Here is a 15366-nt window from a genome sequence, read left to right as displayed (position 1 = left end):
ACTTTATTTGTATAATTTTAAAATTGAATATATAAAGAAAAATTAAAGAAAAATAATTAAAAAGGATGCGACCCTCGTGGAAGCTGCAAAAACTCGACTGACGTGATCTCCAACAAATCCGCTACTTTTTATAGGAGTTTGCGATGTTATACCACACGAGGTTTTGAGCTGTTAACAATATTGCGGCCACCGAAAACAGTAAAACCTTATAAGGGCTAATACAACACTGGTCAACAAAATTTATTTTTGTTTAAACGATAATGTAAGTGTTTTATTTTAGATGTATTTTTTGTGCTGATTCCACATATTCCTCTAGTTTTGTTGTCTAGCCCATCACATTTTTAACATATCGTTAAATTTTAATTTTCATAAAAAACGAATTTGAAAACAATGCACAGCTATGTAACATGGCCGTTTAAAACGTCTAAAATAATTTTTTTTGGTCCCATGACTCAGGTCATCAGTATAGAAGTTATCGGGTATTTTCAAATTCCCTCTTTCTAAAATCCTTGGTGATGGGAGTTTATATAGCTTAAATGTATTTTTTGTTGATCACTAACTGCACCAAGGTTTTCCGGAAGGAAGTTTAAGTAAGAGCGCAATCTCTCAAGTTATTCCGTTGTTATCGGTAGCACAACTGTTCCACAATCACATAAAGCAGCGTACTTTTATGAATCCTACTGCATCCCTATTAATTAATGATATGGCAGTAGCGAAAAGTCAGTTAACTGTAGTTCAAACTTTTATTTTCGTAATGTCTTATTACTACAATATTCTCCAGCAAGTTGTTTTTAATCATAATACAAGCAGTTCCAGCTACTCTTTTGATAGAGACACAACTCTAGTAAGGCTGTACAAATCTGCCTGGAAAACCGAATGCCTTTTGAACTTTCACTTGGTTCCCCCTTCACCAACAATCCAACATCTTCAACTTTATCAGTGATAATTTAGGGCTTTAATAAGGAGAAAGTGAAACACGTTTTGGGTATTATGTGGTACAGGTCTTCTAGTTAAATCTAATTAACAATATTACTGATTAAAATCTGGCAGTGCGGAATATTATTCATTTTATTTTTTCTGCTGCAGTGCTACAGCGTACTTGTTTAAACCACATTTATAATCATATCTGAAGCTGTATCTACATTTGGAATTACCTACTCAATTTTTTCTCTATACTGTTGTTTTCATATATGTCAGTAAGACCATATGGAATGGAGTGTGAGTCACATCAATGTTGGATTACGTTACAGCGCACAATGCGCCTATATATATAATACAGAAAAACTTTGAAAATACTAAAAAGCGAATATCTCAAAAAAATAAATAAGGGCAGTTTCGGAATCAGTTCCGCAAACACTACACCAATCTATATCACACCTTCGTTTAAAATTTGCTGTTGACCAGTAGAATTAATTTAGCGAACTAACATATATAGGCTATACCTGAAAAAATAAATAAATATTCGCTAATTTAAACCAACATTTTTCAAGAAACCCATGCAAACATTAAGACCAATGAAGCAACAATTTTTATTATCTATACTATTATAGTTTCAAGAACAACGACATAATAAAATAGTTGGTTGGTTAGCGAAAAATTAGCAGAGAATTGTAGGTCAGTCCCGGCGGCGGTCATGACAGTCCTGCAGTGTGTGTTTTACTAGCATAATCGCCAATCGTTTTTCAGTCACAATACTAAAACATCTTTGCAGTCCATTTGAGCGCGCCAGAGATAAGAAGGTTAAGCGGAGATTTATGTGACGAGAGCGAGAACGTTGTCGGTTTCTAAAACGACAAATCTTGATTTTATTTTTTGTATGACCCCCTATTTTTGCCTGGTTAAAATTAATTATGTTTTTAACTTTTAGCGGAAAGCGTGGAATTTGCTGGCAAACCGACTAACAATTTATAACTGTATATTAGATATACCGAATAGATTTCCGTTTTGTTGCAGTTGCCAGAGATAACTGACGGGGTGATGGTACACGGGCTCTTCACGGACACTTTCCGTTTCGACACAGATGAAATGCTTATGGCCTCGGAGCGGGATCGCATCATGAACGAAAGGATGCCACTCCTCCATATGGAGCCAAAGATGGACTTTACCGCTCCCACGGACGACTACCAGTGTCCTCTCTACAAGACCGGAGCACGTGCCGGGGTGCTCTCTACTACAGGTATCGCCATACATTTATTGTTTATCTTGCTTTTTCTTGTTAATGTTTTAGAAAAACTGTCGTAGGTTTATTCGAAATATATTTTACTAAATATTATCCTACCGCAAGTAATGCCGATTTAATAAAAATGACTGCTCGGAAAAAAATTGATCATTTTACCGATTAAAGGTCACTCTACGAACTTCGTGGTGATGGTACACCTCCCAACGGATAAGAAGCCCGACTTCTGGATTTCACGTGGTTCTGCCCTGTTGTGCGGATTAGCTGACTGAGATTTTCGTGTCTGAATTTATTTTTATTGTTAAATGTAAATAAGCAACATATTATATATAGTTATATTTGTTGACAGTTTATTTTTATTCCAAATTTATGGAGTGATTTACGTGCCTTTAAAATTTTATATTTTGTTACGTTCATTTAAATCAATTAATGAAAATAGTTTTTCAATCCGTTCATTTGGAGAAGCGTTTTTGTTGTTTGAAATGTTTGTAGCCTATTCTGTAGTACTTAACTAAATAAAGCTTGCGTTTGATTTACTTCTCTTGATTACAGAGTTTGATTAGTTGCGGACGCGCTGTGTTTGGGGTGCAATTTGATTTTTCCGGTTCAGGTTCGGGTTCAAGGATTTTTTCTAAATCCGTTTTAGTTATGGTTTCGGTTCGGATCAATTTAAAAGTTCCGGTTCAGCTCCGGTTCACCATCGTTATTTCAAAACCGGTTTATAAAGTTCCGGTTCAGATACAATACAAGTTGCGTTATGTAGTATCATTGTTTTAATTATGTAATTGCAAAGAACGTTAGGGTTGATTTTCTTCACGCGATTCTCGTGTTGTTGTTTTGGCCTTTTTTAAATGCTATTTTCACTCCAAAACCGGTGTGTTTATTAGCACTTTCTAATTGACAGTTGTAAAAATGCGATTCGGCACTTTGCGGGTTGTTTCAACAGACTACGTAACCATAGTTCTGGGTCCAAGAACACTTATTTGCTGTGGTCGTCCTCACAAATTACATTATTTCAACCAACATGCTAATTAGTGCTTAATGCGTCAATCTTTTTTAAACTCCTAATCCTCAATGTTTTGCTCTTTACACAAATTAAATTAATTAAATAATTTTTTCCACTCCTTAGCATGAACTGTGTACAATTTTTATTCCTTCTGGGTATTTTTTTTTGGCCAGTACAAAAAAACTTTCAAGAGCCGTCTTCAAAGACACACTAGAATAAAGCATAATCAATTTACAAAATTAGGACAACATTTTTTATTTTATTTCAAAGAAATACTTCAGTAAAATATTGACCAATTCAAAATCCCACTATCAACTGATCATTGAGAAAAAATGTAGACCAAATGAATTTTAACTTCAGATAAATCTGAGGATAGAGAATAGTTGTTAATTGTAGTATGAAGGTTTAATAATAATACATTGTGTTTATACATTTACAACTATATAATATTACTGTATTACGGGATATATACGAACAAAACAACTGTAAACCCACCATAACAAATATTGAGAAACTATTCTTGCCACGAAGCCTTTGCACTTTTTAAAACACCATACTCTTTAATTTCTTCAAACAGTGCATCTGGATTTAAATTAGAGATGTAGTTGTTGTATTTCTTAACTCTCCATTGGTGCAAGAATACCTTAAAATATGTATATATACATATATAATTAACCCGTGAAAGTTTGTATGATTGTTTTAAATTTTTTAAAACAATGAGTAGTTATATAGAGCAGTAGAATTAAAAATTAAACCAGTTTTTAATCCATAATTATATATAAATTTATAAAATAAATACTGTATCATATTTCAGTAAAATGCTTTATTTAATCAGGGACATAAGAAAAAAACATAAACAAGGTGATATGCCAGTGCTAGCATATATTTTTTTTACTTCTAGCTAAAAGTATTTTTTTTTCAATAAAAGCACTTACAAAACCAGATCCCAAAATGGAAAAGCAAACCACAGCCACTGGTAGAGACAGTTTTTTGATTGAGCCAAGAACTGGTCTAATCATTCCATCAGGTTTGGCAAGTGGGCCTTTAGCCAATGGTGCATAAGAGTTTTTAACAAGATTAACCGACATATTCTGTAAGGACTTCCGGTCTAAAAATAATTTAAAAATTTAGGGATTATAACTATGCCAAACATCTAGTCTGCATTTCATGGAATTTTTCACAAGATTATACTATTTTTAGGAGTGCAGGTGTGCAATCAGGGTTTTATCCAAAGTTTGGAATCTTACAATAACTCAACCACTGATACAAAGCAAGTATAATAAAAAAATATCAGTCCATCCAGTCTGCTTCTTGGATGGGTGCACACCAAATATTATTAAACATCAATGTGCAAACATTATATATAGCATATGTAAATTAATGATTCTTAACCAATAGGTATTAATTAGACCTTAGGAAAGTGGTTCTCAAACTAGGGTCCGCGAGACAATTTTCTGGGACCACAAAGCACCTAACAAATAATCAACACAAAGCTTCTGAAGAAGATAATTTTTTATGCAATAAAATTTTCAGGCAACTTATTTTCCAAACCAAGCTGATTAGTTGTTTATTCACGTTATTACAAGCTTTTAGTATTGTGCATTGTGACGTCATAGTGCTGCGTTGTGCTAGTGAAAATTAAATTTTTACAGCTTTCTGCGCTGACGATGTAGGCTGTATGGTCGCCGTTTTAATACTGTTCGTGTTTGGTAGGATTAGAAACTAGAGCGCCCTGAAAAGTGCTACATAATGCAAACTGGCAGTAATCCATGATAATGCATGGGCACAAATATTTTACAGGTTTTGCCTACGTGCTAGCAACCTACTTACTACTGATAACTTTGTACCACCGGCTTCAGTAATGCTTTCCAATCCAAAAATCTTAAAGTGGAACCTTGAAATTCTGCAGCGTAAAACCCAACAAATTTACAGAATCTAGCAAATTAAATGAAAGCAAAAAATGGGGCGCTGGTCTACAATCCTATATCACAACTTCGTCCAGAGGTTTATATGGGTGGTAGTAAATACCGAATGAATGGTATACCCAATATATTGCTAACAATAATTGGGTTCGGGTGAGAGTTTGGATGGGTCAAGTATTACTGTTATTAGATTTATTCTTACATATTTATGCCTTTCTTGCAATTTCAACTTTGACAACTCGTTTTGTTAGTGTTAAAATAAATGTGGTAAGATTTTAGACCAGTGCCAAAAATGGTTTATTATTTTTTCAAAAATATCGAAATAAATCGTTTGGTAACAAATTGTTATTAAGTACAGTTGGTCAAACTTCGACCGGCGTATGGTAAGGGTCCGGCGACCGGCGTATGGCATGCTTACTACAGACCTTTGACTTCGGGTAGTATCAGATGAGGAATGGCGTTCTAAACTACCTGGAATTTCACACGCTCGGTTAAGTATAAACCCTGGAACAAGAGCCCTTGACAATCCAACAGCCGATTTTTGTTCAGTAAAAATACCACTATTCACTCAAGACAGATTTTTTAGAATGTCAAAATGTCTTTGCCAAATTACCATCCTAAAATATAGGATATTAGAGTGATGTAGTTTTTCCAGCCTACTATTAATATCAATTTTTAAACTCTGGTTTAAGAAAAAAAAATGACTTTAAAGCGAACCTACTATATTTCATTAGTTGCATATGAATTTAAAGTTTATTCATGAATATATGTACTATAATTCGACAAAAATATTCTACCAGTATGGATAATTCGTGACCTTCATTGTAGATTGTCTTTTATGAAAAAAACAAAAACAAATGTTTTTATGTACATCAAAGTTTTCTTATAAACTTCAACAAAATAAACAAACAAAATTTGCAACGTATAAAGGTCATTATCTATGTGAGAAAACTAAACATTTTTTATTTACTAAAATAAATATTTCTTGTTCACTTCGATTCGGATGACTGATTCATCATCAAATAATTGACGTAACTTCACATTACCTTTCGCTATTTCTGTTATTCCTTGTTTCTGGAAGTCGAATGCGTTGTTTATCTCGCCGCTGTTCTAGATTCCTACCCAAGGCTGCCACTCCTTGGGATTTCAGCCTAGACCTTGGGATCTGGGGATATCTGTTCCATATCTTGGGAATTTTAATTCATTAGCAGGTTGAAATTACAAATATTTTTTTTACTTATTTAAAAGGACTCCTTTCCTAATGAGAATGAGTAAGTAGCTATTTGCCTGGTTCGTGGGTGTACGCATACATTACTTATGTGACGTAACAATGCTATTACTTGTTAGACGAAACTGTTCATTTACTACAGTGATTCCCAAACTTTTTTTCTCGCGTACCATTTTCAGCTTTTGCACAGTGTTCATGTACCACCTAAGACCAGGTTAGAAATACATTGATTTAAATAGCTTATTGTTGTTTGAAGTACTGCATTAGTGTCTTGGCGTCTTCAACCACATCAGTATATTTTTCGGGTTTAAGCAAAACTCAAAAAAATTCTTACAACAACTATAAAAATGTAAAAGAAAACAAGACGATGGTTATTTTAGAAAAAAATGTGATGTAAACGGTTGAAATGCAACGTAAAAATAATTCCAGAAAATTAACAAAGACTTAGTTATTGAAATAGGAAATGGATTAATTGCAAATCACAAGCAGAGAAAGACAACAAATACTGTCCAAGCCGTTTGTCCAAATCAGAGAGGGTTAATTTGTAAAACGATTTACTGCTCATATGTTAAATCAGCTAACAATTGGCGATTTATTATCTTGAACAAGATAAGTGTTACGTCATAAACGTGCGAAACCTCAAATTAAAGGTAACTAAAACGCAACATGGCAAATTACCCAATCTGAAAGTTTTAAAAGTTGGGAGTTTTCGCAAATTTATATGTATACTGAAGTTAGTCGCATACCACCTGAAAGACTCTCGCGTACCACCAGTGGTACGCGTACCACAGTTTGGGAACCACTGATTTACTAGCTTGTGTGATGGCGTTAATGCTCCAGACCCAATCGACGATAATAATGAGAGCTATTAGCACACCTACCGCCGGATCCGTCCCGCCGCCTATTTGACAAAATAGACATGAGTCAATTTTACTTTTTGACTATTTTAACTATATGTAAGTGCAAAAATGTGATCTTTGTGCATTCGGTTTGTTTATGCTTTGATGCTGTCTTTCAAACTATTGAGCACAGCGCTTCTTTACCGTTGCGACGTTGAATGCTGACCATTGTGTTGCGGACAAACGGAAAACTGATTCAAAAATATCAACATTTTAGTATTTTTGGCAATGTAATAAAAAACTTACAAGAAATTTATAAAAAAAATACCGGTATACCTAAAAATAAATCAAGCTCGCTTCGCTAGAGGTAAAGTTATCGCGTTTCTTCGAAGTAGGTTTATTACACTTTTCATTAGTAGTATGGATGACGAGGTGTGGACTCGAAAAACAATTTACTGCCTCCTTAAATGTAATCAAACACGTCTTCAAGTGCAAAAAAAAATCGAGGCCCGCGTGATTCACAGTTGTTCTAACCTTTTAATACCACGCTTCTTCGTTAACTTTGTGTGCTGCCCGCAGAGACCTTTATCAGTTTGGTATTGGCCCGCGACTAGAAAAAAGGTTGCCAAAACCTGTGTTAGAGCTTCAATACACATGGATGCACACCTCAAAGTCCGCCACAGTCTCTTATATTTCAGGTTTTTTAATCTTGGGACTTTTTTCCAATTCTTGGGTTTTTTAGACATGTAACCTTGGGATAAATTGAAAATCAGAGTGGCAGCCCTGTTCCTACCACATTATTGCTAACATAATTAAGTGAGGGTGCGAGTTAGTTTGGGTTCTTTTAAATTTTTTTTTTTCTTTTAAAGTTTGTTAACGAACTACTTAACAATTGTTGTATACTTTATCCAAAATACAATAATGTTAATTTGTTTTTTTTAGTGTTCTAAATAGTGATTGTTAAAAGATGGATGACTATGGTGGTACATTCTTCGATAACCTTACTTCCTCAAGTTATTATAGTTCAAGCACAACTTTTCCAAGTGACATGGGAACTCTATCTGCCCAAACGTCAAACACAAAAATCGACAACAGTTATCTACAAGAAGTGAATGACCTTGATTCACTTCTGCTTCCATCAAGTGATAATGATTCTCTAAGTCATGATTCACTGCAAGTTTTTGCACCTAAACAAGAACCAGAATCAACTGTTAGTCTGACTAAGGCTAGCAGTAAATCGGTGAAGTTTGAAGCATTTGACAGTAATTCTTTTTTTTCAAACTCTATTGATAATTTATTGGAATCAAGAAATCCAACTGTTGTCAATGCTGGAATCTCAAACCAAAAAATAAAAATTGAAACGGGCTTTGTTAAAAAAGAGCCCCAGGCATCATTAAATGTACCTCGAATTATTCGGCTTGATGGAACAACACAAACACTATCTGCTGGAAGCAAAATACAAATCCATGGAATGCACACTGGACAGAAACTTATCAGAGTTTGTGTTGCATCAAAAAGCAATCTTGTACACCTTGCTAAATCAACTCACAAGTCCAACTTATTCCAAAATCCAGTTTCATTGAATTCGACTAACCAAAGTTTGAATGAACATCCTGTTAAAATAACAAATACAGTATCACCAACATCACCACCAAACGTAAATTTGTGAAATATTAAATTATTATGTTTTAATGCCAATTCTATTTCTACTGTTTTTTGTTTCATGTATTTTTAGGTTAAAGATTTGGAAAACCCAAACCACCTCAGAATCCTTGTTTCAAATGTTGTTTCTTCTTTTCGTCTTGGGTGTCATCTCAGCCTTAGAAGAATAGCTTTAGATGGAATGGATGTTGTTTATAAAAAAGAGTCACAGGTATAGGTTTTTTGCACTTTTTAATTAAACTAATCCAAACAAGGTGTCTGCATAGGGCAAATACCCCCACCATCAATAAGAAGAGTTTATTTTTCAATACGTACCACCATTAGGCTGGGGGTTTTGTGCCTGCCTTTAACCATAGGTTTTAATTGCTTTATGAACCTTATAATTTTTAAGTGTTTTTCTACAGACAGATCTATGTTCTCACTTGTTCAGTTATTATGCCATGGCATTCCAATCTTGTTTTATAAATAAATGTGAATTACAGTACTTGCCAAACATTATTTTTAATATAAAAGTTACCGTAAAGCAGAAGGACCGACGGCTGCCAAAGTCTCTTAGGCGTTTCTTGTATATATCGAACTCAAAAGAAGGCCACTGAAAATACCTGTCCTTAACTTCTTGAACTCTAGACAGAGTCTCTTCAATATGTCGTGACAATTGAATATCAGCACACATGATAAGTAACGGGGTGATTCAAGCCGCTAGTTTGAAGCAAAATAAATTAGATTGGACTGCACATCTTTAGGTGCTGGTCACACGTCAGTGGACATCAGTCACGTGCATTATATCAACATATTGGCAGCTCAGTGGGGTAATATTAGGGTATATTACTTAATAAGACTACAATAAAACGTCCACAGCTATAAAATATTTTAAGGAAGATTTCTTAGGTTACAATGTATAAACATCAATGGACATGTTAAATGGGGTTCTTTATAAAAAATTAAAACTGCTACATATTGTTGCAGAAAGTTGTGATGCGACTACGGAAGCCAAAATGCACAGCGTACATGTGGTCTTCTGGGAAAGTTGTATGCACTGGTTCAAACTCTTCAGATGCTGCTTACAGAGCTTCGCGCAAAATTGCAAGACGCTTACAAAAAATGGGCTTTAAAGTAATTTTATATTGTAGAGAGGCTATTAAACCCTTTTTAAGAATTCAATTCTTTAATAATTCTGCAGTTCTAAATACCTTTGCATTGACCATTAAGTAACAATAATTATATATTTTAAAGCTTACCAAGACTTCAAAACTGCCCAACAAGTCATAAGTTTTCAACAAGAACAAACTGATATGTTTTATCTTTTTTGTTCGTCCATATAAATTTTCCAATAACTTGTCAAATGTCTTTTTTATTATAGTTAAAAAAATAACCTAAACCAACTGTCTAAATTGCATCATGGCATTTTGTATCCACATGGAAAACAAATGATAAACCTAGCTTCAAAAGTTTTTGTCCTAGTATTTACAACCACATTTATGTGTTATATATAAGTTCTGTAATGTCAACTAATTTCCTCGATGATTAAAAACACTTTTTTTTCATCTAACATAAAGTTCACCATAAACATGCAAAAAATGCCATTAGCAATTAGGTAAAAATAGTGTGTTTCCTTTTCTATTTTAACTAGGTAAGATTTTCTGAGTTCAAAGTGGTTAATGTGTTGGCTGTAAGCAAGATGCCATATGCAATCAACATCACTGAATTTTCACAAGCTTATCGTGGAAAGCATTGCAGGTAAAATTAATTAACCCAACCATATTAATATGTCATATTTTTTCTCTTTAAAAAACACAGTTTTCCAAACTGGAAGTCGTCAGAATGCAGGTTTTTTTGATGTGTATTAGCAGATCTTTTTTCTTGCAATGTTTTGATTGTTAGGTTCAACCATGAATGGTTGCGGAAAGTTACAGACTAAGGTGCAGAGACTAAAAAGTTTGGGAAGCCCTATTTTTCTAAACCAGGGATCACCAAACTAGCACTGTAGAGGACTGACAGTTAGGCGGGTTAAAAAAATGTTTATAATGTTATTGACCTAATGTTATTATTGAATGTAAGAAACAAATCAACATCTGTCTGGCATTTCTGTTACTAAACGATTAATCGCCATATTTTAGCTTTATTAGGAAAATATGCAATTTTGCAATAATTAACATAAGTCTTTATATGCCACAAAAAGGAATAAGATAAGTTATATTGGCAGACTGTAGTATTCTTAAAAAAGAGAATTCTTTTACTTTGTACATAAAAGTGTTTAGCATCCGTGAATATTTGTGGTTTTTATTGTTTGTAGAGTCCAGTGAACCAAATCTGGTTTGTTTTTAAACTTTTATTAATTTACCATAAAGCATTACTTTTTGCCTTTCATATTATATATTTAAAACATACAAAAATTAGTTTTTACTATGATTGGAAAATTATATTTTGATGATAGGAAATTTCTATTGGGTTAAATGTCTATTCTAAAAACAAGTTTCTTAACTTGACTTTGCTGCAATATCATTGTGACAATTTATTGGTCTTGATCGCACCTTTCCCAGGGCTTATCCTGTAATTAAGGTTTACTTGGCTAGCAATTAGTGCCTCACTGAGTACTTAGGGCTGAAGAACATGTTTTTCCAAAACATTCTTGCATCAATTTTACAATTATCGAATTCATTTATGTTTTAATTGCTTTAAAGGAAACTATAGTTTCATATTTGTTATATTATAATTGAAGACTATTCCATAGCCACGGCTTATAAAGAGAAAAACAGCCAACTTTCTTGTGACTTGCATTTTTGGTCTGGTTTTTCAAGACAGGTCTCTAAATTTGTATGAATGATGTGTTTGCCATAACGATTCTATAAACTTTGCTATATTTAGGTGATTAATAAGGCTGAAAAAACAAAGGAAAGCTGAGCTAAGATGAGCCCAATGCACGGACTTTAGGCTTGTGTTCAGTTAAATATTAGCACAAAGTTTCCAAAGAGTTCTTAAAAGACAAATCATTGTGTCATTAAATTGATTATGTTAATACTTGCTCTTCATATGGAGATTCAGTCATATTTCAAACATGTTTAATAATGAGTAACAAAACTAGGTTAAAAACAAGCTTCAGGATTACCTTTGAAAGACACCAAGCAATTAAAAAATAATATGATAAAAAAAATTAAATTTTTAGCTGCCCATGTTACAGGCTAAAATGACACTGGTAACTCTTTTTAAATCTGCTTTACATGAAAAGGATTTGGAATAAGTTCTCCATAGACACCTCACACAGAATTGAAGCATATGTTTAAGATATTTTGCATCAAGATTTTGTTGCTACACAGATTTCAAAAAAGAGAAATGTTTAACCCTTACATGATCTGTGGCCTTAAAATAAAAGTCTAACAAATGAAGGCACCCCCAAAAAAACTTCTTTTTCTAAACACAAACTTCAATCTATTACCCAGGTATTAGAGGTTGAAGTTCGCATATATGATTAAGTGAACATAAAATACCCAAATTTCAAAATAACATAACTCTTCAACCCTTTTTTCAACACCAATTTTTCAACAATAAAGTTCATTTTTTGAAGTTTGACAATACTTAAATGCAATATTGTTTGAAATTGTAATAATTCATAGTACAGTCTTACAACATAAAAGTAAAAAAAACATGAGATAGCAAAGTAAAAAAATATTTAGTAATACTAATAAATAAAGAATTTTTTTTTGATGTAATTTTCGTGTGGTGGTCAATTTAAAAAAAAAAATTAACCATTTTTGGAATTTGTTTGCAGAAGCAAAACATTTCTTTCAGAAGTTTATCTTAGTTTTATATATAAACTGTCTGGAACTATCAAAGCCTGTAAAGCTGTTTTTGCCATTATTAGAAAGGCTTTTGAATGGAAGTAATTGCTAATAGGTTTGGTAGAATGTTCGTTTGTTTAAAACGATATTACAGTAAGGCGTGTCTTTTCGTCGTGTATAAACAAATAAAAATTCCACAGCTATGAGCCGGAACTGCATCCAGGGGTTACATTTCGAATACCGGATTTGAAAGCAACCTTGAAGATCTTTTCAACGGGATCGGTGACGGTGACCGCACGCTCTGTGCAACGAGCAAAAGACGCCATCAAACAAGTTTATCCCTCGTTCAAACCCTTTTACAAGTAAGTGACGAGTAGCTGCAGCTGTTTCGTTGGTTAGGTGCGATAAAAAAAGGAACCAAGCAATTATGTTTTTCTAAAGATTTTATTTTTATTTGATTAGTTTTCTTGCAATAAGAAAAACATTTTTTGATTTTTTGTAGAACAAGCAAACCAAACTATGACATAAACTGTGAAGACGCGTTACCAAGCGATACAGAAGATCTCAGTTGATGACAGTATACTCGTTGTTATTCTTTTGTTACTTATTTGATATACGTTTGGCAAAGCCTAAACCCAACCTTTTGTCCACATACCCAGTGTCTTAGTAAAATTCGACTTGCTTTTTGTTACGTTTTGTATAGCATGCTGCGTCTTGATTTTCCCACGTGAAAACAAAAGTGTTACTCCCAAGCTGCAAACATTTGGCTTCTATCTCCAACATTGAAAATATATTTGCAGTGCAGTTCATATTCGAAAAGCCGGTGTTTTTGTTTGGTTAGTTCCAGTAACCTAACTTAGTTTCTGTTTTTTCAGTCGACTCCTTTATGTATAATGCTAAAATACCTACCATTGTTAATTACAACTAATGATTATTGTGCCCTAAATGCCCTTTCGTTTCGTAGTCCAAATCTGTACCCAAACGTAGAGGTAATTTTATCGACACACAGAATTATTTTATTCTGGATACGAACTCTTTTTTCTCGACTGACCTCGGGTCGAAATACAAAGGATAAAACGATTGTAATCCGACAAATGTATTCCATCAACAGTTGCGGATGCTGTGCCTGTTTGTTTGTTTGTTTTTGCGCTCGAGCTATGCGTCCATTTTCATTACCTTATTTATTCACCATTTCTGTTGTGTTGATCTTTATCTCGCCTAGACGTTACGTGCTGTACGAGTTGGTTCGAAGCTAACGAGATCTTTCTAAAATAAATGCTTGATCTTTACTGTCCATTCTTCCTAGGAACAAATTTAACCCTTTTGTTTGTTTTTGTTTTTTGTTTGTTTGTGCTTGTCGTTGCATCGCTGTACTTTTGGTCCCGCCCGTTGCCGATGCACCCTTTCGGGATTATGTACAATTTCAAATGAAATGACTAGCTTTAATTTACTATTTCCAATATTCGGGCCGGCGTTACACCCTTAAGGTCTTTACACTAAACCTTTTGACATAATAAATGCACTGCAAAAGCCCATGCTGCGTGTAATAATATTTAGTACAGCAGTAGAGGAAGAATAATTGCCATGTTATGCTAGTGGTCTTAACCTTTTAAAAATAAAGTTTTTCGACCACTAATATTATTACACCATTTCATTGTGATAATGAATGACGACTTGTGGACTCAAATTTTTTATAATTTGCTTGACGATTCAATGTCAGACAAATATAAAATGTTCGCAAAAAAGGGGTCATTTTGTGTGACCCGAAATGCAGTTTGATGTATAAAATAATTAATTCTGACTATCTCTTTTCGTGCCCAATGTCTTTTTTTTAGGTTAATAACAAGTATTCAGCGATAAATGTAAGCCTAATGTTGAGGAGGGTGTATCGCTCTCGTGCTTTTAATTAACTTTTTTACAAGTTTTTCAATTTTATTCGAAAGGAACAGTGTCCTACGAAAAAAAAAATCAAAAATATTTGATAAGGATAAAAGCAGGGCGGACTCCGGGGTGCCCTACCAGGTTGTGGCCCAAAAAATTATTATTATTTTTTTGATAAATAACTATGTAACTTTCGCAATTCGGCGTGTTTTTTACCGTTTACGCGAATCTATGACACTTTGCCATATGGTCATTGTATCGTAGATTCCACAACTTAAAAGTTTTGTTACTGGAAAACGATTTTGCACTTGCAGCCTAACAGATATAAGTCAATATCTCTTATAACTTGTTTCAAATTATCGAGATAAACATCATTGTACTAGAGAGTCTTAGATTATGTGCTTAAAAAACTCTTTACAAAACCAATCATTAAATTTAAATACGCTTTTTATTGCATATATAACTGATTAAATAACTTCTTTTTTTCTTTTTTGCTCCGTATTTCCTCCCTGGAACAAATTTCCCTTCAAAATTTAGAATTCCCCCTTTGAAAACCATTGGTCTAATCGCTTTCATTTAACTGACTTTTTTGTTTTTTTAAACTTTACCTTTCATACGAGAATAATCTCAAGGTATTAGGACTATAATAAAAGTTTAGTCTATATTGACATAATAGTTTTGACGTCAATATGACGTTAAAGACACGATATTTTTCCGGGAGAGTTCCAGGCACTTTTCCCGATATGATTCAGCAAAAAACCTTTTGTTACGATTAGTTCTAGGTTTGGACCTTCTTTTACCTAGATTTGCTGGCCTATAAGGCAACAATATCTAAATCAGAATACTCCTAAGCCGTAGTGTTAACACCAACATTCC

At 33.6% G+C, this 15366-nt stretch overlaps 3 protein-coding genes across 4 annotated transcripts in view; 2 read left to right on the top strand and 1 right to left on the bottom strand.

The window, feature by feature from the left end:
• LOC146148479 (dynein axonemal heavy chain 6-like) overlaps positions 1 to 2748 on the top strand; it is a 66232-nt gene extending 63484 nt beyond the window's left edge. For both annotated transcript variants that reach the window (XM_083387851.1, XM_083387849.1), the window contains exons 80-81: positions 1954 to 2176; positions 2345 to 2748. In XM_083387851.1, coding sequence (XP_083243977.1) covers positions 1954 to 2176; positions 2345 to 2448 — 327 coding nt within the window. In that variant the 3' untranslated portion in view covers positions 2449 to 2748. The remainder of the gene's footprint in view (positions 1 to 1953; positions 2177 to 2344) is intronic.
• Positions 2749 to 3309: 561 nt separating this feature from the next.
• On the bottom strand, positions 3310 to 4313 carry LOC146148478 (uncharacterized). Its single transcript, XM_083387664.1, has 3 exons — positions 4118 to 4313; positions 3678 to 3825; positions 3310 to 3548 (listed from the first exon to the last, which is right to left on the bottom strand). The coding sequence occupies exons 1-2, from the start codon at positions 4268 to 4270 to the stop codon at positions 3697 to 3699; spliced, it is 282 nt and encodes a 93-aa protein (XP_083243790.1). The 5' UTR covers positions 4271 to 4313; the 3' UTR covers positions 3310 to 3548; positions 3678 to 3696.
• Positions 4314 to 8117: 3804 nt separating this feature from the next.
• On the top strand, positions 8118 to 14142 carry LOC146148477 (uncharacterized). The gene is made up of 6 exons (XM_083388043.1): positions 8118 to 8828; positions 8907 to 9044; positions 9800 to 9946; positions 10464 to 10570; positions 12810 to 12971; positions 13112 to 14142. Exons 1-6 carry the CDS (start codon positions 8139 to 8141, stop codon positions 13179 to 13181), a joined length of 1314 nt encoding a protein of 437 aa, XP_083244169.1. The 5' UTR covers positions 8118 to 8138; the 3' UTR covers positions 13182 to 14142.
• The last annotated feature ends 1224 nt before the right edge of the window (positions 14143 to 15366 follow it).

The sequence above is a fragment of the Ascidiella aspersa genome, chromosome 4 (assembly GCF_963924565.1).
Source record: "Ascidiella aspersa chromosome 4, kaAscAspe10.2, whole genome shotgun sequence".
Lineage (NCBI taxonomy): Eukaryota > Metazoa > Chordata > Ascidiacea > Phlebobranchia > Ascidiidae > Ascidiella > Ascidiella aspersa.
Note: the sequence above shows the minus strand (reverse complement) of the source record. Positions and strands in the feature narration are given on the sequence as shown.

Excerpts from the sequence above, each read along its gene's own strand:
- LOC146148478 (XM_083387664.1), bottom strand. The coding sequence starts at position 4,270 with ATGTCGGTTAATCTTGTTAAAAACTCTTATGCACCATTGGCTAAAGGC. Across the intron at positions 3,826-4,117 it reads CCATTTTGGGATCTGGTTTT|GTATTCTTGCACCAATGGAG; the intron begins GTAAGTGCTTTT and ends ACATATTTTAAG.
- LOC146148477 (XM_083388043.1), top strand. The coding sequence starts at position 8,139 with ATGGATGACTATGGTGGTACATTCTTCGATAACCTTACTTCCTCAAGT. Across the intron at positions 9,045-9,799 it reads TTTATAAAAAAGAGTCACAG|AAAGTTGTGATGCGACTACG; the intron begins GTATAGGTTTTT and ends ATATTGTTGCAG. Across the intron at positions 10,571-12,809 it reads TATCGTGGAAAGCATTGCAG|CTATGAGCCGGAACTGCATC; the intron begins GTAAAATTAATT and ends AAAATTCCACAG.